We start from the raw sequence: 25,071 nt of genomic DNA, 5'->3' as shown, positions 1-25,071 counted from the left end.
CAGCTAGATGAGTCGGAGGACTAACCAGCTGAGTCCATCCCAACCCGGACATAAAGTCTAAATGAGTGAAGGTTTCCTTATCCTCGCTATCTTCCAAGTGGAAGTTAAAGTCACCAAGAATAATGCTGTGGTCTAGCAGGAATAGGGGTTCAATTATTTGGGCCCAGATCTCCAGGAACCGTTTTTTTGGTCCAGGAGGGCTGTATAATAATAGCCGTTTGAAATTTGGTGAATTTCCTTTTTTAATCTTGAAATGAGCACCTTCGCAGACATCGAGGTTATCTTGTAATGAAACAAGGTTGCAGCTCAGTGAATTTTTGAAAAGGATTGCCACCCCTCTGCCCTTTTTATCCTGTCTGTCCCCTCTTACAACCCCATTTCCCAAGGGTAGAGCAGCTACAAAGTCAGGGTCTGAGTCCGCTTTAGCCCAAGTCTCTGTTATGAATAGGTAATTCAAATTTCTGTCTAGAAGTTCCCCAATTTCAAGACTGTTTAGTAAGTGACCGAGTATTAATCAAACCACATTTAATAAGGACCTCTGAACTAATGCTAGCATCCTGCAGAGTGTACTGTGATCCAGTCACATGGGGGTGCGTCACCCTAACATCATAATGTGTGCAATCAGTAGTCCAAGTACAAGCTTGACATTTCCAACTTGACCTAAGGGGGAGAGGAAGAAGGGACATCTCCTCCCTCCTACAGGAGTTAGACCTAAGGTTCAAAAGTTGGGGACCAGAATAGTATCTCATTTGCCTGAGGCCGCAGAGTTTCTGGTCCCTGGTCCTGGACAGACACGGACAGGCGCAGACGGGCTGCGCGTTAGCGGCGTGTCCGCTCCGCATCCGTGTCATCTTCTGACTATAAAGGGCTGAAGTGCCCATGTGATTATAAAAGGGGCGGGGTGCCGGGTGCAGTAAAAGCCAGTCTGCTGTCCCCGAGCAGCAGGTTATAATGAATGAAAAGTATCCCACCAGGCTCCAACAGGCCCCTTCAAAAACAATAAAACAGATCAGTGAAGTATCAAGAGAGCCAGATTCCTACAATAGCGTATCCACCAGAAAGAACATTACAGAATGATGAAAAGGAGACAACTGACATCAGTGTGCAGTACACCACTCTGTCCTGTTATGTCCGGAGGTGCGACAGAGTCGCATTAGAAGTTGATGGCTCCGTTTGCCTGTTCACAGGAGCTATTACTAGAGTTTCTGAGTGCAGTCTGGCACTTGCAGCAGTTTACAGTACAAGAAATCTGCATTTAAAGAGAATGTCCACAGATAGACTGTTGCAGAAGCTTAGTAACTTATTGATCACAAACAACACAGAAGCAGTTTCTATCCATGTCGCACTCAAAGGGTAAAGTATAAGATTTTTGTTCTCTTAAAAGCCATTAGGCAATCTTCCCACAGCTGTACAGATGAATAGGCATGTACTGCTAATGGGTTGTCACCGTCAGTCTCCATGTAACCCAAATTATGGCACCTGTGGCTGCCCTCAGTGGGAATGAGGGTAAATGTTAGTGAGATTGTCTCCCCAGCCTGTCAAAAACAACTTGTGTTGCATCTACTTGAAATAAATATTTCCTTGTTGCTACCCAGTAAAGTTACTGAAGGTGTCATTGCTGAAAAGAACTTGGATCACTGCTCTGTTTGCAGTGTGAATGAAAGACATGGAAGCATTCAGTGGAGCAGTAACTTGACTGTATTTCAGTACAGTGCCTAACAATTATGTCACTAAGGACACCCTAACGTTCTCTAGTCCGCGTAGCCTGCTGTTAATGGTTTCAGTACCTTCATCGACCTCAGCCCAGGAACACGTACTTGCTGGACCCTCTCAGTTTGTGTTTGCCCAGGTTCATGAAGGTGGGGCTAACTAACTGCAACAAGCCGCATTGGACGCCTCCTCTATTGTGAATATAGGGCAGTTGTTTGATGCATTTGCAGAACTATGAGACATGAGTTCCCGCCAGGACAATTCTTAACACATCCTGTACCCTTCAGGTAATGGGCAATATTTTGGGGGAACCAGAGAGTAATAGAGCCTTGAAAACTATCCTGTTGTGGATCACAAATGTATATTGTGCATTAAGGCATGGAAAAATGCTGTGTGACAATGATCAGGACTAAATGAGCCAGCATCTCCAGAATGACCTTTTTGACAGTGACTGGTCCACGGTCTTAATCAGCATTCCTAATGTTTCTAGAAATGCCAACTGGATGCAGGTGCAATTTAATGATGTTCAACGATCCACCTGACCCCAGCTAGACTACATCTGGAGGTTAGTACTGCCTCCCATATATGACCAAGATACGACACAGAGAAGGCAGACTTCTTTCACATGACCTGGCAATGCCTTACACTCCAGTCCTTTTGTAGAGAGATGTGTTAGCTACTTATGCATGGCTGGTAGACTACATATCAATACACTGAAAACATGTCTTTTAGGACTGATGCCCCTCCCTAAGAAGGACAACGCTGTTCGCAAATTGTGCAGTAGTTATCGACTGGAAAGCTGCCTCCTAAAGATTCACGGTTGGAAAATAGAGCTCTGACCTTAGGCACAGGCAGGGGATGATGTTAATAGATACCTACTGTGTAGGGCAGAACAGAGCACACACATTACAGGCAGAGACACAATACTACTTGCCCTGGACACATGGTCAAACTTACAATCACCATAGATTACTGGCGCACATCTATATTTACCCCGGCCTACTGCATGCACACCCCCAGTGTTGCAGCACAAAACCAGACCTCTCACGACCTGAATGGCTTAATCTTACTTATAATAATAGAGACTTCTAGCTGTAGATTCCTTACCTTTCATTTCTCCCCAGCCATTAGACTGGATCCAAAATATTTTTGTGAGCAGTACCCCTGCACGCTATTAGGTGGTGGCGATCAGCTCCACGTCTGTTGGCAGCAGTGTCCGCGCCGGAAATGACATCGCAGTTCATATATAGACCGCCACCCTGGCGCACCGACCTCAGTTCTTAACATTATGCACCAGCAAGCAATGATTTGAAGAGAGCTACTCCTCAGTCAGTTTTTGACTGGCTTCTTTTGACTTTGTCAACTTTTTTTTTTTTTTTTTTATAAGAATATTCTACTTACAGTGTGTCGAGGAATGCCCTCCAGAAAGACCGGCTTTAAGATCTGTGGATCCTGTCATCAGGCGATGCCTCTGGCAGATCTGCACCATGTGCGTCTTTGGAGAAGGAAGGGGAGCCATGACCCGAAGTCATGCTCCAAGTGTCAGGTCATGAATCTAAAGGCTTTTGAAGGAGAAGTCCCTGAAGCTGTTTGCAGCCCGATGCTCAACTCAGATCTCAGTCGAGTGGAAGGAGTCTGGATCAGTTACGGGCTTCCCCATCATCTTCGTCCCACTCCAAGTCATTGGGGCAATCCGGTAAGGCGAGGCATAAGAAGAAGTCCAAGAAGTTGAAGTGTTCTTTGGCTTCTTCTCGGCTGACAAGAGTCTCCACGTTCTAGGGCTTGTTCTGCAGAGCCTGAGCTAACTGGCTGCCTTCCCGATTTTCCGGGACCAGAGTGACCTGTGCCCTTTACTATGGGTTAGGCTTCGAGGGTGAATGGGAGGGTTCTCTGAACCCTTTAGAATACCAGCCCCTTGAAGAGTTCGACTGGCGTACAGACTTGGGTGAGGCCAGCGGACTGGATGCTTTGCCAGATACGGGCATCGGTTCTCACCCTACTGTGGCTGATCTCTTGACAGAGGTGTGGCCACAAGGAATTTCCAGCTCAGAAGCTCCACTCCCATTCAATGATGCCCTCACTGAAGGAACCTCGTTCAGAGAGTCCAGTGGCTGTATTTTATGGTAGTGTGGGCGAGCAGCTAGGTGTATCAGAGGCAATAAATGAGACACTTAAAGAATAAATCCAAAGCCAATTTAGAATAATAATAATTTTTGTATATATGTTACAAACCCAAGAACTTCATATTCGGGTAAGTAGAATTTTAAGCATAAATACTTTGCAGTTTCAAAAATCAATAATGCAATTTTCACAGTTTTCTCAGTGTTATCCTATGGAGGAAAAACAGTGTTCAGCAAACACAGGGTTAACAACGACTTACGAGGTCGAGCTCGGAGAGCAAAGGTAAGTACTGGGCACTGATTAGAACCACACCAACAGGTCACACTGGGCAGCACTGGGGTGGCCAGGTGCAGAGGTGCAGTAAGGCATAGGGTGCCCAATAGTTTCCTATGGGAGTTTGGTACCCGTGAAGACGAGCTGCAGGCTCTGGCTAGAAAGTCAGTCAGGGATAACATGCAGATAGGTAGTAGACTAGGAATGCTCGGGGACGTAGGTGCACCTTTGGCGTTCTTCTCCTGTGCCCGGGGCGAAGGATGCAGGGGTGTCTTCAGGCATCTGGTTTTCACATCCAGGAGCACTCGCGGTCAGGGGGTCCTGTGTGTTGAGGCTGCAGGCGTTGAGTCTGGCAGGGGTGGACCCAGGGGGACATCATTGGCACTGATGACCCACCTCAGATGTGGTCAGGGTGACAAGCACCTTTAGTTGGCTGTGGTTCCGTTTGGCCTTACCAGCACCCCTCAGGTGGTCAGCCAGGTGATTGAAGTGGTTGCAGCTCATCTGCGGAGATCAGGGGTTTCAGTCTTCCCCCATTTCGAAAACTGGCTGTTGAAGGCAAGCTCTCCCCAGACTGTCATCTCCCACCTCCAGACTACGGTGGCCCTCGTGCATTCGCTGTGGATCACTATAAACCTGCTGAAGTCGCAACTCACTCCCTCTCAAAAGCTCCCTCTCATCTGAGCTGTTCTGCGCACAGTGCAGTTTCGGGCTTATCATCCTGAGTGGCGAATCTAGGATACTCAGGCTGTCATACATATGTTTCAGCCTCTATGATGGATTTCAGTGAGAATGACTCTGAGGTTGTTGGGTCTCATGGCCTCCTGCATCCTGCTTTTGACACATGCCAGGTGGCATACACGGGTTCTGCAGTCGGACCTGACAGCATATGGGGAATCTCTATGACAAAGTCCAGATCTCTGAGGGAACTGCAAAAGATTTGCACTGGTGAGTAACGAACCACAATTAGCAGATCCCTCTCCCATCCAGATCTGAGAGTAGTGATAGGTGAGTCACTCCTGAGATGGGATGGCGATCTGGGAGAGATGGGGATCAGAGGTATCTGGTCTCTGGCGGAACCCGGAGTCCACATTAACCTGTTGGAGCTCCGTGCAATCTGGCTGGCATTGAAAGCCTTTCTTCCCTCTGTCCAGGGAAGGGTGGTGCAGGTGTTCACAGACAACACCACCAATGTGTGGTACTCCCAACAAGCAGGGTGGGGTCGTGTACCATTTCTTAAGAGGCTCTGCGTCTTTGGATGTGGGTGGAACAGCAGGGTATATTGCTAGTAGTTCAAGACCTGGTGGGATCTCTGAACACCAGAGCAGAAGAACTCCTTGGTTACTAGTTCAAGACCTGGTGGGATCTCTGAACACCAGAGCAGAAGAACTCCTTGGTTAGATCTGTTAGCCTTCACGAGAACACTCAGCAGTTTCATGCGTTGGAGTTTCCAAGGCAGCAATCGCTCTGAGGCACTTTTTGTCTTGAGTAAAACTCAGGCCTCCTGTTCGCATTTTAGCCTAAACTTCTACTGCTCAGAGTTCTCCAGAAAATCAAGAACGACTGGGCCCAAGTAATTCTTGGGGCTCCGGACTGGGCACGGAGAGACAGTTATCCTGAGTTGCTGAGCATGTCCATCGATCCTATGATCAGAGTACCCCTTGGGGAGAATCTTCTGTTGCAGGAGCAGGGGAGGGTTCTGCACCCAAACATGTCCACTCTGCACCTTGTTGTGTGGAGATGAACCAGCGACAGTTGACAGCCTCTGACCTTTCTCTCCTCTGTAATGTAATCTTGGCAGCCAGGCGTCCTTCCATCAAAATGGTGTATGTCTGCCATTAGAAGCAAGTTGTGGCATGTGCACAGACAAATCTGTTGACCCTGATCAACCTTCCTTGTTTAAGTACCCTATTGTACCTAGGTTCCTTAAAGGCCTTACACATCTTTTTTCCTCCATCCTCATTCATAATACCCCAATGGGATCCCTTTCTGATGTTCTGATGTGCACTCCTTTCGAGACTCTCCACAGTTGTCCTCGCAGGCTTCTCACTTTGAAAACAACTTTCCTTGTGGCCATCAGATCTGCCCACAGTGTGAGTGAGCTGCAGGCATTGTCATCTAAGCCGCCCTATCTTTCCATCTATCCTGACAAAGTGGTGCTTTTCACTAGGACCTCTTTTCTGCCAAAAATGATTACGCCCTTTCATGTATTTATTACCTTGCCTACTTTTTATGCACCCCCCACATCCTTCTAAGGAAGTGGAAAGACTCCTGGGCCTGGACCCAAAAAGAGCATTGATGTTCTACCTTATTCGTACAAAAGAGTTCCAAGTGGATAACCAATTCTTTGTAGGTTATGTGGGTGCAAAGAAAGGTCAGGCAGTGCAGAAGTGAACCATCTCCAGATGGGTCATATTCTGTATTAAGACCTGCTACGCCCTGGCCAAAAAGCAACCCCTGAGGGTTTGCATGCTCATTCTACCGGATTTAGAGCACAGGCCACTGTTAGCACGTGGAGTTCTAGTCTTGCCATCTGTCAGGAGGCAACATGGGCATCTCTGCACAATACTGCCTAGAAAGTCAGGTCTGTAGGGACGGGTACTTTGCCTGTTCAGTCTTGCAGGACTTTCTAGTATGAAATGGGTTTGCAGACCCAGCTCCAGGGATGGTATTGCTTGGATATCTATGCAAGGGTAGGTATTGTCTCTACCAGATAAGGTGTTACCCAAGATAAGTAACTTGTCCAGTCATTCACATTACAGATCCTATCCCCTTAAAACTTACTGAAATCCTGCTCCACGTCACAGATTTCCCCCCTTTCATGCTGCAGCGCACTCCCTAACATCTGAGTGTTAATACTCCAGTTGATGCTATCATTCTCAAGGTATTGTATTGCAATACTGTACACCACTGTACAACAGTACATTGTGACTTTTGAACTCATGTCAATAAAGAAACAATAAAAATATACCCTCCAAAGCATACTAAGCTGTCATTTAGGAAAATATTACAATACTAAATGTGTATACAGTGAAGTGAAACACGTTTGTGTGATTTCAAACAGAAGCAACTACTGTTCATAAATAAAGCACAGCGTTTGTATATCTTTCATTTAGTCTCTTAAGTGTGATCAATGTGTTTTCCCCCTTTAGGTGCCAATGAACTAGCAGTGCAAAAAGCCAAAGCAGAAATCACCAGGCTTATAAAAGAAGAACTTATTAGATTGGTAAGTTTCTTAGATGTATTTTTGTTTTTAGGGAGTTTTATTAAACCATTTTCTAACGGTGAAGTGTGACATCGTCATGTAATCCACGTTTATATTTTTTTATGTACAGCAGTGAAATGTATCCATCCACACGTTACACATGTCATGTATCAGTAAAGCAAAGAACAAGCTACTATGCGAACAAAGCAAGCACTTAAGACAGCTAGCTCCAGTGTCCTTAAGTCCAGGGAGGGAGAGATGGGTCAGCAAGCTGTCCCTAGGATAATTGTGTGGTTTTTCTTTATTTTTACGTGAACATTGGTGCATTTTGTAGTACATTTTGTCAAACAGAATGTTTGAGATTAGAAAACTTTATTGAAAATAGCTTCACTTTGACAAATCTTTATTATGAATCTTTATGCTTCTCCTGCTGAATACTTTGGAATATATTGACACACACGGAGAAACCGCTACATACAGTGTTGATGTAAATTCTTCATATCAACATGAAAACCATGTGCAATACATTTGCAGCATCCCTATCTACTCATCCAGATCACCTAATTGGTGTACGGGCCCACGTCTGTATCTGTACTGCTTATGGCAGTGCTTTATTTCTGCCGGTGTTTGCCTGTGCTCAGCACTGGCATTTATTTGTAAATACCAGCACAGATTTATGAGAATCCAGCACATTGTGAGCGGTTTGTGTGTTTTTTTTTTTTTTTTTGCTAAAAAAATAATAATAATAATTTGTGGAGCATATAAGTATTTATTATATCTTACGAAAAAGATATAACTCTGACCTAATCCTACATTTAAAGTGACGTGGGTTTTTTCCTAGCTGCAGTGGCTGGTGTGAAATACCTTGGCCCCTACCACTTCATTTAAAAAAAAAATATATATATACACAAATTAAGCACTGGCTTATGGCATTCCCTTACAATTTTTGTATCTGTAGGAAAGTACCCTCTTTTTTGGCATGGTTACCCCCCACTTTTTTCCTGCTGTCAGTGTATTTTGACTGTGTTCACTGGGATCCTGCTAACCAGGACCCCCAGTGACTGCTCTGTTCCTCTAAATTTGGTTTCTTAGGACTTAGCACACCCCCAATTAGCATACTGGTGCCCCCATATAAGTCCCTAGTATATGGTACCCAGGGAACTGGGGCACCAGGGGTTCCCCATGGGCTACAGCATGTGTTATGCTACCCATGGAAGCACATGCAAAATGTGTCTGCAGGCCTGCCATTGCATCCTGCGTGAAAAGGTGCATGCACCCTTCCACTACAGGCCACTACACCATGTCACTGTAAGTCATGCCTAAGGCAGGCCCTCCTAGCCCAGAGGGTAGGGTGCAGGTACCTGTGTGTGGGGGCACCCATGCATAAGCAGAGGTGCCCTACGAACTCCAGTTCCATTTCCCTTGACCTCGTAAGTGCGGAAAAGCCATTTTACCTGTGTACTGGACATTGTGTCCAGCTACATAATAGTAACTCTGAACCTGGGCATGTTTGGTATCAAACATGTCGGAATCATACTGCAATAGTGTGCCCCGTATTGGTTGTATGATTCTATGCACTCTGGGGCTCCTTAGAAGACCCCCAGAAGTGTTACTACCAGTCTTCTGGGGGTTTCCAGGCATCCCGCTCTGCTGCCACCCCTCAGACCGGTTTCTGCAGTCCTGCTGCTTAACCAGCTCAAGCAGAGGAAGGCAGAACAAAGGATTTCCTTTGGGAGAGAGAGGCAACACCCTTTCCCTTTGGAAATAGGTGTTACATGGCTTGGGAGGGTTAGCCTCCCCAAGCCATGGGTATGCTTTGAAGGGCACATTTGTTGCCCTCCTTGCGTAAACTGGTTTGCACTCGTCCAGGGACCCCTGGTCCCTGCTTTGACGTGAAACTGGACAGTGACCACACACCTGTCCATCGATTCTCTGGGGTTGGTGCCCAAAGCGCCTCCAGTTGGCCATTTGTTTCTGCCATCTTGAATCCAAGGTGGGCAGAAGCCCCTGGGAGCATCTGAGTGACCAGGCAGGCAGGTGATGTCACAGCCCACTCCTGTAGGTGGTCACCCAGCTAGGTGACCAATCCCCCTTACCGGACTATTTAGGGACTCCCTCCCATTGTGGGTCTTCAGATTCGACATGCAAGTTTCCAGCAGGATTTTTCTGCATCATTTAGTTCAGCTTCTGGCCATCGGGACTGCAACTGGACCCTCCACGAACCAACAATCTGCAACTCCAGCGACAACTCCGCTCTGCAACATTGTTTCTTTGACTTCTTCCAGCAATTGCAACATTTCCCTGGCTGTGCATCCTCCGAGGGCGACAAGGGTTCAGCCTGCACAAGAAGCAAGAAAGAATCTCCCTTGGAGTGAAGGAGTCACTCCCCTGCATCCGCAGGCACCAACTGCGTGGATCCTGCATCACAGGTGGTGGTCTGGAGTGGTCCCCTTGGTCTCCTCTACCAGCTGTCCAACTTTGGAGACAGTAGGCCCTTGCCTCTCAACACAGAACAAGTAACCCTGTGCACTGCAACTCTTGCAGCTACCCAGGCTTGTTTGTTCCTCCTCCAAGGGATCTGCAGGCACCATGTAGCCCCGGCCTCCAGCACTACCTGCAAGCACAGTCTCCTTCCTGCTGCTCCAGCGACATGGGACTCTTCTCCAGCTGTGCTGAAAAGGTCTCTCAGTGACTCCTGTACCTGCTGCCTGTGGGGGCTCCTCCTCTTCTTGTGACTCTACCAGCTGCTGAGGGTCACCTCGGACTCTCCTCCTTGGGTTGAGTCCCCTGGGCCTGTAAGTTGCAGTGCGGTCCAATTAGCACACCTGGAGAGGAGACGCTCATCGCTGGAGCAGCAGAGAGGAGACTGTACTTGGAAGAATGAAGTGCAAGAGGCCAGGGCTACTTGGAGCCTGAAGATCCCTTGGTGTTGGAGTCAACAAGCTTTGGTTGCTGCAAGTGTCGCGGTGCACAGGGGTACTGCCCTGAAAGGAGAGGCAAGGGCTCACAGTCTCCCAAAATGGACTGGGCGCAGAGAGGACCAAGGGGACTACGTAGGACCTCCATTTGTGTTGCAGGATCCATGCAGTTCCGGAGGAGGGCAGATCCATGCAGCAGGATGACGTTGCTGTAGGTGCCTGCAGATGCAACGGAGTGACTCCTTCACTCCAAGGGAGATTCAGTCTTGCTTCTTGGTGCAGCTGGAGTCTTTATGACACCAGAAGATGCACAGCTGTGGAAATGTTGCAGTTGCTAGAAGGAGTCAGAGAAACAATGTTGCAAGGCAAGGTCGTCTCCAGTGTTGCAGTCTTGTCAGTTCCTGAAGTGTCCAGTTGTGGTTCCGGTGGCCAGGAGCAGAAAAGGTTGTTGCAGAAGAGTCCTGGTGGAGTCTTGAATGCTGAATCTGGGGACTCACCCGCAAGGAAGTCCCTAAATATCCCCAAGAGGGGGTTTAGTCACTTTGCATGGTGACCACCTATCAGAGGGGGTTACTGAAGTCACCTGCCTGACTTGACCACTCAGATGTTCCCAGGGACCTCTTCACATCTTGTTATCAAGATGGCAGAATCAAGTGGCCACCTGAAGGAAATCTGGGCATCATCCCTGGGGTGGTGATGGACAGGGAGTGGTTGCTCCCCTTTCCTTTGTCCAGTTTCACGCCAGAGCAGCTACCAGGAGTCCCTGGACTGGTGCAAACCGGTTTATGCTAGGAGGGCACCAAACATGCCCTTCAAAGCACACCAGTGGCTTGGGGAGGCTACCCCTCCCAGACCATGTAACACCTATTTCCAAGGGAGAGGGTGTTGCCTCTCTCTCCCACAAGACACACTTTGTTCTGCCTTCCCCTGTCTGAGTTGATCAAGCAGCAGGAGGGCAGAAACCTCTCTGGAGGGTGGCAGCAGCGCGGGCTTCTTGCTAAACCCTGAAAGGCTAGTATGAGCAATACTGGGGGGTCCTCTAAGGAGCCCTTAGAGTGCATGGAATCATACAACTAATACTGGCAACAGTATTGGGGTATGCTTCCGACATGTTTGATACCAAACATGCCCAAGTTTGAAGTTACCATTATGTAGCTGGACACAGTGACCTGTATCCAGTAAATGCATAAAATGGCGTTCCCACACTCACGAAGTCCATGAAAATGGCACCGAGTTCATGGGGCTTCCTCTGACAGTGCAGGGGTGCCCTCACACACAGGTACATTCAGCCTGCCCGTAGGGGTGACTTACAGTGACCTGGTGCAGTGACCTGTAATGAAAAAGGGTGCATACACCCTTTCACGCAGGCTGCAATGGCGCCCTTGAAGAACACTTTGCATGGGCTCCCTATGGTTGGCGTAATACACGTTGCAGCCCATGGGGATCCCCTGGTACCCCAGTGCCCTGGGTATCTTTGTACCATATACTAGGGACTTACGTGGAGGCACCAGTATGCCAAGTGTGGGGTGAAAATGGTACAAGTTACCAAGTTAGAAGGGGGAGAGCATAATCACTGGGGTCTTGGTTAGCAGGTTCCAGTGAACACATTCAAACACACTTGCAAACAGGCAGAAAATGGGAGTAACCATGCCAAGAAAGAGGGTACTTTCCTACACCAGGCCTCCGTTATATTGATTTCTATGCATGGTCTTAAGAGAGATATGCAGGTGTTTCCTGTCCCATAATAGTGTTGTCAGTTCTCTATTGACCTTAGTGAATATCCCCTGGGGCATCGGGTCGTAGGTGTTTTGAAAAACATATTTTAATTTGGGTAAGGTAATCATTTTGAACATGGCTGCCTGTCCCACTATGGATAACGAAGGCCTCTCCAGCACGTGTCATCCGTTTGGAATTCGAACAATACCCAACTTATCTTCCTGTGTAAACACAGTTCCCTCTGTATTGTCTTAAATATTCCCAAATACTTGAAGCCCTCTTCTGACCACCGAAGTCCCATTGGTAGCCACAGGCTACCCAGCAACCTCTTGAGGGTGTATAGTACTGACTTCTCCCAATCTATTTAGTATCCTGCGTAGTTTCCATATTTCTCCAGGACCTGGAATATCGCAGGGATAGTTGTCGTCGGTTTAGCATCATATACTAGGATATCAGTTGCCTGAAGGAAGATGTTCTATCCTTGTGTATCATGTTCCCTGGGGGCACGGAATCCCACTAAGGCTTGGTGTAGATGGATCTTGCATGCCAGCAACTCCATCGTTAAGGCAAACAGGAGCGGGGAGAGGGGGGAACCACTGTCTTGTTCCCCTGCATATTGGAAAGTCTGTGGACATTTTTCCATTAGTTTTGACTGCCACTACCGGGTTGCATTACAGGATCGCAACCCAGTTCCGGAACATGCTGCCAAATCTTAATTTTATCAAAGTCTGTTCTAGGAACATCCAGTGCACAGCATTGAATGCCTTCTCACCGTTTAATGATAGGACACGATGGGGTGCCTGTCTTGTGTGTACTGTGTTCAACCAATTGTGCGTTCGCCCGTGATTGAAACGTGTTGACCTTCCGAGCAAAAAGCCTGATTGATCAAGGTGGATCAACGTTGTAATAATCTGCAACAGATGTGTGGCCAGAATCGTGGCCTGTATTTTGGTTTTCACATTGATCAAGGAGATGGGACGATAAGAGTCACATTTATCTTTTGGGTCCGGGGGTAGTTTTCCTCGTTCCCCCACCTCCTGCAGCATGCTTAGCAGATATAAGGCAAGGAGGTTCAGGTATTTCTTATACAATTAGGTCGGGATACCGTTTGATCAGGGAATCTTCCTCCTACGGAGTTTTGCAACCGCAGCTTGCAACTCAGGCAGTGGTATGCCTTCTTTAAGGGATTCCCTAGCTTCATCCTCCAGGACTGGAGTGGGGATGGTTTCTAGGCATGGCCTCTACATCCTGGAGGTGCCTCTCCCAGAAGTGGCGGGCAAATTCCCTGACAATATGGTCATCTGTATCATATTGTTCCCCGCTAGGGCCAGTTATGCTATGTACCCACCGGGCTTCCCATTCTGCTTTACTCAACCATGCTAACAGGCATCAAGCATTATCCCCCATCTGGTAGAGGCGGTGTAGAGCAGCCATCATTTGTTTTTTTGGCCCCTTGCTGTGCTAGGTCCCTATATTCAAATTGGAGGGCCGCTATTTGTCTTAGGGCCAGGGGGTTCAGTGGCGTACCCAATGTATTTTCTAGTTGTAAGATCTGTTCCTCAAGGCTTTCCAGTTCATTGATCTCATGCCTTTTTCTCTGTGCAATCCTGTTTTGTGTCTGGTCTCAGAGCACTGTTTAGAAAGCCTCCTACAGTGTAATTTTAGATTGGACCAACTCTTTATTTTCTTCAAAAAAGAGAGTGATTTCTGCCCGGACCCCCTTGGTTAGTTCCTTGTCTTTCAGGTCCCACACGTTCAATTTCCACCCCCTAGTCCCCCCCTCCTTCTGTCCCCATGCCTCCCATCTGGACCAGCAATGGTGAGTGATCTTACAGACCTCTTGCCATATATTCTGCACTTTGCACCTCCCTCCCCATACCTTTCTGCATTGAATACACACATTGTGCCCCAGAGAAGTAAGAGTATTGACATACTGTAGAAAGCTGGCTCTATATATACTGTATCAAAATGAGATATAGCGTGCACAGAGGCTCAAGTAGATAATTCTAATGCTCTCTTTTTTGGTAGTGTGGTTGAGCAGTTAGGCCTATCAAAGGGTAGTGCAAAGCATTTGTTGTACACACAGAGGCAATTGATCAGCACCAAGCACAGTGCGGGGTCAGCCCGGTGCAGGGTGCAAACACAGCTTCAGGCTCCCAATGCTTTCCTATGGGTGGGCCACAAGGATGTTGCAGGTGAAGTCCAGGGAGTCGGTTCCAGGAAACCAAAGGCTGGACAATGAGTGGGGCCGCCTGCTGGACGTTGCTGCACCGAAGGTCAAATTCCCCAAGACCAGGGAGCAGCGGATGCAGGGGTACCCTTTGTAATCAGGAATCTTCTTCTGGTTCTGTCGCCGTCGGGGGGAGGGGGTCCTCCAGATTCAGGCTGCAGGCATCGTCATGGTGGACAGGAGGGGTCAACCCAGGGAGGGCACTTGCTCAGAATCACCTGGAACCAGCTCAAGTTGATTGGGCCACCTGGACATGGGTCGTGGGCGTCTGGTGCAGAGTGGACAGGACTTGCGGATCCAGGGAGGCTCTGGAGTCCTTGGATGGAGTTTCTTATTGGACAGGGCCGCTGTCCACAGGAGTTTGTGGTCCTCTGGGGTACAGGCAGTCCTCCGGAGGCTTTTTAGAGGTTGCTGGTCCTACAGGATGCATCACCTTTTTGCAGGGCTTTTGAAGCTGGAGACAGGCCAGTGGGGCTGGGGCCAAGTCATTTTACATCTTCAGTCTCCTCTGCTAGGGATCAGCTTAGCTGTCCTTTCTTCTTGTGAGGTCGCCAGGAATCTGACAAACTAGGTTCAGAGTAGTCCTTACATCCTGGATTTAGGGGCATTAAAGGGGTGAGAGGGCAGTAGCCAATGGCTACTGTCCCTGAGGGTGGCTACATCCTTCCTGTGTTCTCTCCCTTTAGCGAGGGGACACAGACCTAACCCTATTGGTCCCCATCCTCCAAACTATGATGGAGGATTTTGCAAGGAGGGGGGGGGGTTATCTCAGCTCTGGACACCTTAGGGGGGGGGGGGGTCCCAGCTGAGGTGGTCACTCCTTATTTTCCCTAATGTTCTCACTGGAATTGCAGCCAAAAGTGGGGCTTTGTCGGGGGGTGCATCTTCACTAGTTGGAGTGCCCTGAGGCCTTGGGCACCTTCCCTGACCTCAGGGCCCTTGGTACCATGGGTACCTTTTATAAGGGACTTAACTATGTGCCAGGGGTGTGCCAATTGTGATAACAATGGTACAGTTTTTGGAAAAAAACACTGGTGCTGCCGCCTGGTTAGCAGGATCCCAGCACACACTGTCAAGTTGGCATGAATATCAGGCAGAAAGTAACCATGCCAACAAGGGCACTTTCCTACAAGTATGGTGGGGTGAAGACTTCACCATATATCTTACAATCCCATCCCCTCTGTGAATTGCCTGTGGTGTTGGGTGAGAGCCAATGGAGGAGGCTCTGGAGCGGTACAGCTTCGGGTCCATTACATCATTGAAGTCACCTCCTACCATATGGATTGTGGAAGTGGAGTCCAGTAGGATATCAGAGACATGGGTCATAGTGGAGGTTTACAGTTTCGAAGGGCATAGATACTTAATAGGGTGATTGTGGTAATGGCCTAAGATGCCCTGTGCTCCCATGTATCACCTTAAGGGGTCCACCCACGTTTGAGCTATCATGAATGGGAGGTTTTTCCTAATAGGGATAGCTACCCACCTTGCCCCCTTAGTAAAGCCGGCATGTGCTATGGTCAAGTAAGCTCCTCTGCTGAGGAATTTACAGTGAGTGCCCTGCAGATGTGTTTCCTGTAGGAATACATCTGGCGTTAGACATTTTATGTATTGCATTACTAGGCCCCCATTAATTTTGTTGTCGAGGTTGTTAACGTTCCATGTTAATATGCACAGTGTGAAACTACCCACTTGTTCAGTTTGTGCCATGTATGCCTATCAGCGGTGGTAGCATTACTCTACTGAGGATTATTTTCACATTCCTTTCTTGTGCTTGCCCTCAATCCTGTAAAGAGAACTTTGGTTAAACTTAAGCAAACTATCCCCCTCCCCTGCCCCCAACAACTCCCACCAGCGTTAATACTCGAGAGCTGTGCCATAACAAGTTGTAAGAGAATTCGAGGGGGCCTGCAGCTCACCCAACAAATACTTTTTAAAATCACAAATGAAATCCCACACTTACTGTGAGCACACAACCAATACACTTGTATAGTCCCACTCAAACATTCTATTTAACATTCTCTGAGCTCGTCCTACATGGGTTAGGCAGGGCCCATTATTAGTCTACATCTTCGCTGCTCGGCTCCCTGTTCATCCAAATTTGTCCTCACAAGTCCACAACTGGACACAAAGTCGTGCTGTCTAAGAGTACGCCCTCCTGGTCCATTTCTACTGCTTCACTGGCTCTTGCAAGGGGGTGTGGAGTATCTGGCCCCATGTTAGTGTCCATATCTTCCCCTCCTGTGTCATTGGTGGAGGACTCCACCTGCGTCTTTGCCCCATTCTCTTGTCCAGCTGCGGGCCTGTCTTCCTCCATGTCAGAGTTTTCTCAACGCACTGCGCTCAAGCCGTAAGGTTTCCCTTATCTGCAATTGGTCCTGGCTATCTCTCCTTCTTATCTTCCTCTTTGCTTGGGGTCTGGCTCCCTCCCTCTTATAGGGATCCATCTCTGGGGTTTTGTTATGTGTCTTCTGCAGGCTCGGATGTTCTTTGAGCCACGACCACACCCCCTTTGTTTTTTTAAAGAAGGACTCTCCTTGGAACATGACATTTAGTTTAGCTGACAACATTACCATGTATTTTAAGTTAAGATCTCTCAATTTTGCTTTTACTGAATCAAAAGTACGTCTTTGTTCTCTACCTCTCTACAGTATTCAGGAAAAATTAGGAATTTTGAGTTCTCATGGCAGACTTCTCCCATTTTCTGTGCCTCCGTAAGGATCATATTGCGGTCTTGGTAGTTGAGGAAGCAGGTTATTACTGTCCTTTGGGTGGGGGGTGAGGGGGGGGGGGGCTCGGTACACGGGTAGGCAATCTCCAGGTGGAGGTTTGCTTCCCAGGTCCTGGTGAGCCCTTTCTATGATGAAGCATGTGAAGAATTTCTCAGATGGAAAATTGATACGTAGTCACTTGTCCAGAAATCTTAACATGTCCATGCCTTCCACTCCTTCGATAGCCCCACAAAACGCAGGTTACTGCATCAGTCTCGGTTCTCTGCTTCATCCAGTCTCCACAGTGGTCCTTTCGCTGATACCTTGGCTTCAGTCTCTACCTTGCATAGATCCGTCACTGTGTCCTCCAGTTCGGAAGTCCTTGCTTCCGTGCAAGGGTCTTGGCGCAGCAACTGCACCTCTGTGCATATCTCTCCCACTTTACCTCCCAGTAATTCTCTGGAAGCGTGGATTGCCGGAAGGAGGGTAGCGTTGTCAGGCATTGGTGGTGGGGGTCTCCTTTGGAGGGGAGTCCTTGTTTTGGTGTAGCGGTCGAGTTTCCCCTATCTCTGTGGTTTTGGGTATTTATCTTTAGCCATGATATAGAGGTCAGTATCCGTCCAGCACTTTAACACTACTTCGAGCCCACCCAGGGAGCCCCCCTCTCAAATGGGGCAGTGTTCAGGCCATGAGATGTAGTTCTATCTTATGGTATTAGGCCATGACCCCTACTCCTCTCTGTGCCAGGGGTCCCAATGTCTTTTACTGTGCCAGTGCTCGTGCTGTGGTAGTATGCATGTCTCTATATGTCCTTTATTCTGGGATATCCAGTAATGTCTAGGCCTTCAGTATTCTGTACTTTGTGCTGATGTTCCACACAAGCGGACTACTGGTGCAGTTATACCCATAGCCCTCAGCGGGGAACAGGGTAACCCCCCAACACACACACACACACTCAGTCGGTGGTATTGAAGCCAGTCGCCCCCAGTTATGGTGAGGTTTGGTTTAAATCCCCCCCTACAACCCACCCACCCCTCCTTTCCCCTCCCCCCAGCTCCCATAAGAGTCAGCGGCAAATGTGGCATCTGGGCAGCCTGTATGTTGCGGCAATGAGCCCCTTGCCTCCGGCTCTGTCCCACCGGCGATCCGGGCTTTCTGCCTCATAGGCTCACCTCTATGTGCACCCGCTCCACCAGCCACAATGCGCTGAACTGGCAAGAGCGCGGGAACCTTCTCAGTGCTGCTCCCCGCCGACCACGCCCACGCCGGTACTCCACAGCCCGGGGGCGACAGCCATGCGTCCGTTGGTATTCCGCAGGGAGTCCCTTGTATCCCCTCGCCCCGGTGCGATTCCATTGGCGAAGTCAGGCTTTCCACGTCCTGCTCTCATCCTGCATGCAGGGGCCTTTCATGCTCTCTGGCCTACTGTCGGGCGTCCTCTCAGGTCGCAGTTGGATCCTCTCCCGGTCCGGACCTCCAGTTGCAGCCGTTCACGAGGAGCTTGCCTCGTGTGGCCCCAGCTACTACGTAGTCCCTGCTGCAAATGCCCCCCTTCCGACAGGCAGGCGGTTCCTGCAGTTTGTCTCTGCTGGATCAGCCCCACCAGCCCGGTATGTTGCCCATTCCTCGGCTCAAAGGACGGGAGCGGGCGGCGAATGGAGTAGGAGTCTCCCTTACCACACAGAAGGCCTCCCTGTGTTCTCAGGCCCACCGTGGTCTTCTGATCGACTGTGGCCTGGCGAGTACCGCTCACAGGACGCCCCATGTTGTTGCTCTGGGTTTTGTCTGTTGGGTAGGATTTTGATGGGCCGGGCACGGAGCTCAGTCCGTCTTAATTGCCATCTTGGTCACGCCCCCCTGTAGAGGTCAATGTTGATAAATGTCATTAGTGTTTTGCTTCCCATTTGAACATTGGCTGTACAAATTATCTTTTCTGTATGATTGTGAGTAAAATTAACTTTGGTGGATGACATTTCAAACAGGTGGCCAGTGGCCACAAGAGTTTCTCACGTTTTTAAACTTCTGTTTGCAAGTTTGTGACAGACTTTGTAGTAGTCAAAGTGCTTGTTCACAAGGGGCACCACTGACAAGATGTTTCTATGAATATGTGCGACTTAATCCTGCAAGTTTAGGACCAAATCTTAACTACCCTCTGATTATAGCCCTAATTGGCACTGTCAGAAAGATTGTTTCATTACCTGGTATGCACAATGCAACAAGAAATATACCATATCTTGCGGATTCAAAATGGAGACTGCAGGCACCTAATAAGGCTGTGAAAGCTTTATAGTTCGTGGCATGTTGTTAAGTTGCCTCTATAGGAAAATGTCCTAAAATAGCCTTACAACTTGTATTTTCTTTTTATTCCAGCAAAATTCATACCAGCCGACAAACAAAGGAAGATACAAAGTGCTGTAAACACGAGTGGCATTGTATGTCTACCAACTGCTGACATATCAAACTGTTGTGAAATTTATCTTTTTTATATTGTTTATTGTACATTAAAATATATTTGTGTTTTGTTTAGTCTTGCCTACTTTTACAAGAAAAAAACACAAGAAAAAGGTTTTTGTTTGAATCCAAACGCTTGCAATGTTTTTCTTGCTGAGCTATCTTTGCTGAACTATCTTTGTGAGTGCACAAGCAGATGTTTGGCATAATAGTGAAGGTTGTGTAAAATTTTCAAGGTATAAACATTGAATAAAATGTTTCTTAGTCATGGCAGTAGACTGACCTTTGAGAAGAATAGAACCTTTTTAGAGTATGATTGAAGTTAGTCTGACAATTCAACTCTGTATTTTGTCAGAGTACATTGAAATCATGGACTGAAGTGTTGGAATGTACAGTCAAAATGTTTTTAAAACATTCATCATATGTTTAAAGCAGAACGTATGATGGATAACTTTTATGTCTTATGTACATGTTTTAGCATATAAGAATCAGTATTTTGTTGTTGTTGAAATGTGTAAATAAATGACTACCAAGCTATTTGATGTTTGTTTTATTTTTTTGATTGTGTATCTGACGACAAATTAAATGACGTTTTCATTTGTAACTTTTCTTAGAATATAGTTGCACACTTGTAACAAATGTATGTAATGTTTTTCTATGGTTGCATGGAAGAAATTCTAGATTCTCTTAATGACACCAAAGTGGATCTATGGTTCACTTTTTTACATCAAAAACCTCAGCAGCAAATCTTAATCTCTGTTGAGTTCAATCCTGTGCCCCTCACCCACCCAGTCTGGCGTACTGATGGAAAGAGACTTTACAGTAGTCAGCAGTGCTCTTGAAGAGGGTGCGAGGATGTAGGGGCAAACTGGAATATGGAGGGAGGACAAAAACACGAGTTTGGAGGTCACTGTTGAACGAAAGGAGATGGGTATGACAGGGACACATTCTACAGCTGTATAGACGTTCTGTATGCTAATATTGAAGGAGTTTTAAATCATATGTAACAGTTTCTCCAGCTCTATAGAAGCCGCATGGCAGGGTAAGTGCCATAGGCGTACCCAGAAAGCCATCCAGAAGGAAACCCTTGCATAAAGAGCATCCATCCAGAATGTAGTCTTTGCATAAAAGGGAGTTGGGGATCCTAGTCAGCAAAAGTATGCATATGGAGAAAGACTCTGGCTAGCCTTGATGTCTGCAAAATGTAGTGATCACAAATAAAGTACAATGCATTTGGCCTTGTTGACGCATACTGTAACTTGTTTACATTTTAATTCTATGATAAATCTGATGCATGCAAAGTCCCTATTACCCTTTACAGCAGCCCAAGTCAAGCAAGATCGTATCATCTCAGCAGTTATGTTGAAATTTCAAGGCTATAAAGCAGCACCCTTTCCACCACACCCTTGTTGTGCAACTGAATGCCTCCAGTAAAGGCATGCTCTCTCCTGAAGAAGCACTGGTGCAGACTGAAGGAAAGTAGCATGTTTCTGACATGGTTACCTGCAATTTTTGCCTGGTGTCAGTGCGTTTAGACTGTAGTTCTCTGAGATCCTGCTAATTAAGACCCCAGTGTCTTTGCTCTCTCCTCTAAATTTGGTTGCTGGTAAACATTTCCACCCCACAATTGGCATACTGGTGCACCCATGTAAGGCCATAGTATATAGTACTTAGGTGCCCAGGGCATTGGTACAACGGGGACCCCATGAGCTACAGCATCTATTGTGCCAGCCATGGGAGCCCATGCAAAATGTGTCTGCAGGCCTGCCTTTGCAGCCTGCGTGAAATGGTGCATGCACCTTTCACTTCAGATATAAGGCTTGCCTTATATCATGGTCACTGCACTTAGACATTGTAAGTCACCCCCCTGGTAGGCCCTTCAGGGCTGGGTTCCTGTCCCTAAGTATGAGGGTACCCCTACAAACCCCAGTCTCAATTCCCAGGGCTTTGTCAGTGCGGGGAAGCCATCTGAAGGTATGTAGTGGACACTTGTCAACATGAGTGGTCCAACTGCATAATGACTTCTCCTCACCTAGGCATGTTTGGTATCAAACATATTGGAATCATGCACCTACACCGATTCCATTGCTAGTTGCATGATCCCATGTACTCAGAGGGTCCCTTAGAGGATCCCCCAGTTCTGCCTGTGCAGCCTTACAGGGTCTGGCTACCACCCCATACTGCTGTCGACCCCATACACTGTTCTGCCCTCCTGCTGATGAGCCCAACTCAAGTAGGGGTGGGGAGGGAGGGGGAGGTACAACAAAGGAGTTCCTGCAAGGGAGAGATGTGTCTGGACTGGGGTGTGGTGGTCTCTGAGTGCATCATACTGCTTTGAAGGGCACATTTGGTGCCCTTCTTGTATCTTCCAGTTTGCCCCACTTCAGGAACCCCTGGTTCCTGCTCGGGGCAAAACTACACAAAGGACATGGGAGTGAACACCCCCCTGTCCAGTTTCTCCTTTAGGGAGGTGCAGAGCTCTGCTAGGTGGCCAGTTGATTCTGCCATCTTGGGAAAAAGGTGGGCGCAGAGGCCCCTGGGAGCATCTGACTGGTTGGGCCCGGTAGATGACATCCCTGACCCTCTCTGACAGGTGGGACACTTCAGAGAGTGACTAACCCCCTTTAAGGGTTACTTACGGGCTCCCCTGAGGGTGGGTCCTCTGATTTGTCAAGCAAGACTCTACAAGGTACTCTCTACAAGACACAATCTGATATAGACTTCACACCAGCCGGTCGACATTGTCTTGAGGTGCTTGCAGATGCAGGGGAGTGACTCCCTCACTCCAAGGGAGATTCCTTTGTGCTTCCAAGTGCAAACAGGGTCCTTGTGACCATGGAGGATGCACAGCCTTGGATGTTGCAGAATTCTTGCAGGATGTGGAGAAACAATGTTGCAATGGGAGCCTTGCCACCAGAAGCAGACATGTTTCGGTTCCAAAGCAGACCAGCAGCGGTCCCAGGGGCAAGGAGCAGGCGAACAAGTTACTTACCTTTGGTAACGCATTATCTGGTAGTCTACCTAGCTGCAGATTCCTTACCTTAGAATTCCCCTGTGTCAGCTTGGAATCTGGAACTTTTGCTGAACAATACCCTTGTGCATGCCATGGGGAGTCGTTCGGATTCTCATGCCATCATCAGCGTCGTTCGTGACATCACGGTCGCCTATAAAGGCACCACTCAGGTGTTGGTCGTCAGTTCTTTTCCTTCCGCGGCGGTTAGCGTGTATCTGGAATCGAGCTACCCTCAGTCTTTATTGACAGACCTTTTTCAACCTTTTTGTTGAAGATTTTTTCTAGTCTGTGTGGAAATTCATCTAGGAAGACTGGGTCCAAGCCGTGCAGTGCCTGCCACCATGCCACGTCTGTGATGGACCCCCATAGGTATGTCTCTGGTGACTGGACCAAGACCATGACTCGCAGTCGTGTTCTTACTACCGGATTGTCATGTAGGTTCTCATTATGCTAATGAGGCTACTGGATTTGGGGGACAGGATCACATGGATGGTGGGCACTAAGTATGATTCCACACCACATGACTCCTGTCGACCTAATCCAGGTTCTCTGGGTAACTAGCAGCGCCTCACCTCTGGCTGAGATGATTGTGGCAACCGGGCACATACCAAGAAGATTTCTCAGGGGAATCATGGTCGATCAGATCCCATCCCTTTCTCTCAGTTACCAAAGAATCTCATACAGGCAAAGACAACAGAGGAAGAATATAGTTCAATAAAGATTTATTGAAGTTCATGCATCTTGGGTAAAAAGGGATGTATAACTAGGATGATAAAAAACAATAAAAGCACACAGGTGGCTAACAGAGTAAAACAAGAATAGTCCTACCATACTGTCACCAGGAGAGATGTATATGTTTCTCCTGCCTAAACTATGTTTGAGCACAGTGTAATAAGCCTAATCTGCCCTTCGGGTTCCCCCCTGGGGGTACATCATCCCTCATACCTGGAGGAAGAAGAGGTCTAGAGAGACACTGTCCCCATGTGGATCAGGGGTCCGGCCGTCTAGGCAAGTAGCTGAAGCGATCAGCAATCGGCATGCAGTCTTGGTCATCTGGCTGGACTCTCCCTCTAACTTGTCTGAGGCAAAGAGGTGTTGTTATAATAAAATAGCTGACATCCTATGAAATAGTCCCCACATATGAGTGCGTGTTTTCTATGAATGTTGGAGACAGCATACCACATTTGTCGGCAACCCTATCTGACTGTAGCCGTGGAGAAAGCACAAAGTGAATGAAATGTCCTACTAAGAACGCAATGCTTTCCTAGGCGTAAGTATAATGAAAGTAAAAGAAAATAAAACAGCACCACAAATGTTGCTACTGCTAGAAAGATAAATCAATGCTGAATAAAATGTAACCGGGTTAAAGTGCACAGCAGCCGGCCTAGTTAACATAAAACAATGTGTCTAAAACACAGCTAAAATAGGTATGCAACACCCTCCCCTTGCCAGTGAAAGATGTGTTTTAAAGATAAAAAAAAAAAATCCAATAATTTCATGCAAATTATTTTTTTTATATGTATATAAGTCAATAGTGACAAGTTACGAGACAGAGGCAGGAAAAGGACAGTTTGAACAAGCCATATTCAACAGTCAGTGTCACTTTGGAAGACTCCAATTACATCCGGGACAATTGAAGCCAGGGGACATTCTACTTTGGCTAGTGGTTAAATATCCAAATCATATCCAAGGAAAGCCACAGAGCACTTGTGTTCCAAAGCCTGAGCTCCAGCTGAGGCAGAAGCTTTCCGTGTCATAGAATTAAGAGTTGCGGGGTCCATAAAAGGCAGAAGCACCCTCAATGCGCATGTCTGATAATGAGCTCTAAGCGAGAATATCAATAGATCAGTGTTCAATCAAAGTAAGCGCTGCGTAGAAAGACAGACTTTCAGTGCACATTCAAAGAGGCACCAGAGGCATCAAAACACGGGCTGCACACAATCCAAAAACTGCTGCAATGACAAAGACCTGTCACACTCCAGTTGTTCCAGGAGTGGTGCTCCAAAATACTGCATCATGCGTTTCTGACACAGTTGTGCTGGCGGTAGCATTTTCAGTGCTCCTTGCTGTGATGGGACAGCCATCGTGCAGAAAAAGTAGCAACAGCAGAATGACACCTATTAAAAGCCAATGTAATCGGAAATCCCCTGAAAACACTCGAAATTTTAGAATGTATGGCTGATAGTATTGGACTGACTATAGAGGAGAAAGTATGAACAAAACCAGAACCAACAGCCTTAAAAAAAGGGCGATTCCAGTAGTCCTGGATGTATTGAATATTCGTCCCACGAGTTCACCAAAGTGTCTAGGAAAATTTGTAGTTTGAAGGGACTGAATCTCCGCCGATGACCTCGCAACCTGAAGCGCATAGGTCTTGCATGCAGATGTAAGCGCCACATGTTTTTGAAACAAAGCCTTTAGTCTGCTCAAGTTGTCAAACTTCACATCGAAGTAGCAATGTGAGGCCAAATATCTTCTACTTTCGTCTGTTGTGTAGTAGTAAAAAGGACATTCCCGCAATAGGTGACAGTTTGGGAGACCAAAACGATGTAAGCTATTCTGGCTCACATCCCACAACAGCTCTCTCTGTTAAGGAGCACATAGCTGCTATTGGAGAGCACCTGGAACGCAGGTCTAATCAAGGGGACTGGGACTCCCTTTAGATAAAGAGCTAAATTTGCCACGGAGGCATTACATGCCCCATGCAAGGACAGCTGTTTACAAAC

At 47.5% G+C, this 25,071-nt stretch overlaps 1 protein-coding gene across 1 annotated transcript in view; it reads left to right on the top strand.

Moving 5' to 3' along the window:
• The window catches only part of DDX46 (DEAD-box helicase 46), a 669,293-nt gene extending 649,424 nt beyond the window's left edge, over positions 1–19,869 (top strand). The window contains exons 22-23 of the mRNA XM_069199247.1: positions 7,257–7,330; positions 19,252–19,869. Coding sequence (XP_069055348.1) covers positions 7,257–7,330; positions 19,252–19,299 — 122 coding nt within the window. The 3' untranslated portion in view covers positions 19,300–19,869. The remainder of the gene's footprint in view (positions 1–7,256; positions 7,331–19,251) is intronic.
• The last annotated feature ends 5,202 nt before the right edge of the window (positions 19,870–25,071 follow it).

This window comes from Pleurodeles waltl, chromosome 7 (assembly GCF_031143425.1).
Source record: "Pleurodeles waltl isolate 20211129_DDA chromosome 7, aPleWal1.hap1.20221129, whole genome shotgun sequence".
In the NCBI taxonomy this organism is placed as follows: domain Eukaryota; kingdom Metazoa; phylum Chordata; class Amphibia; order Caudata; family Salamandridae; genus Pleurodeles; species Pleurodeles waltl.
This window is presented reverse-complemented; position numbering and strand designations above follow the sequence as displayed.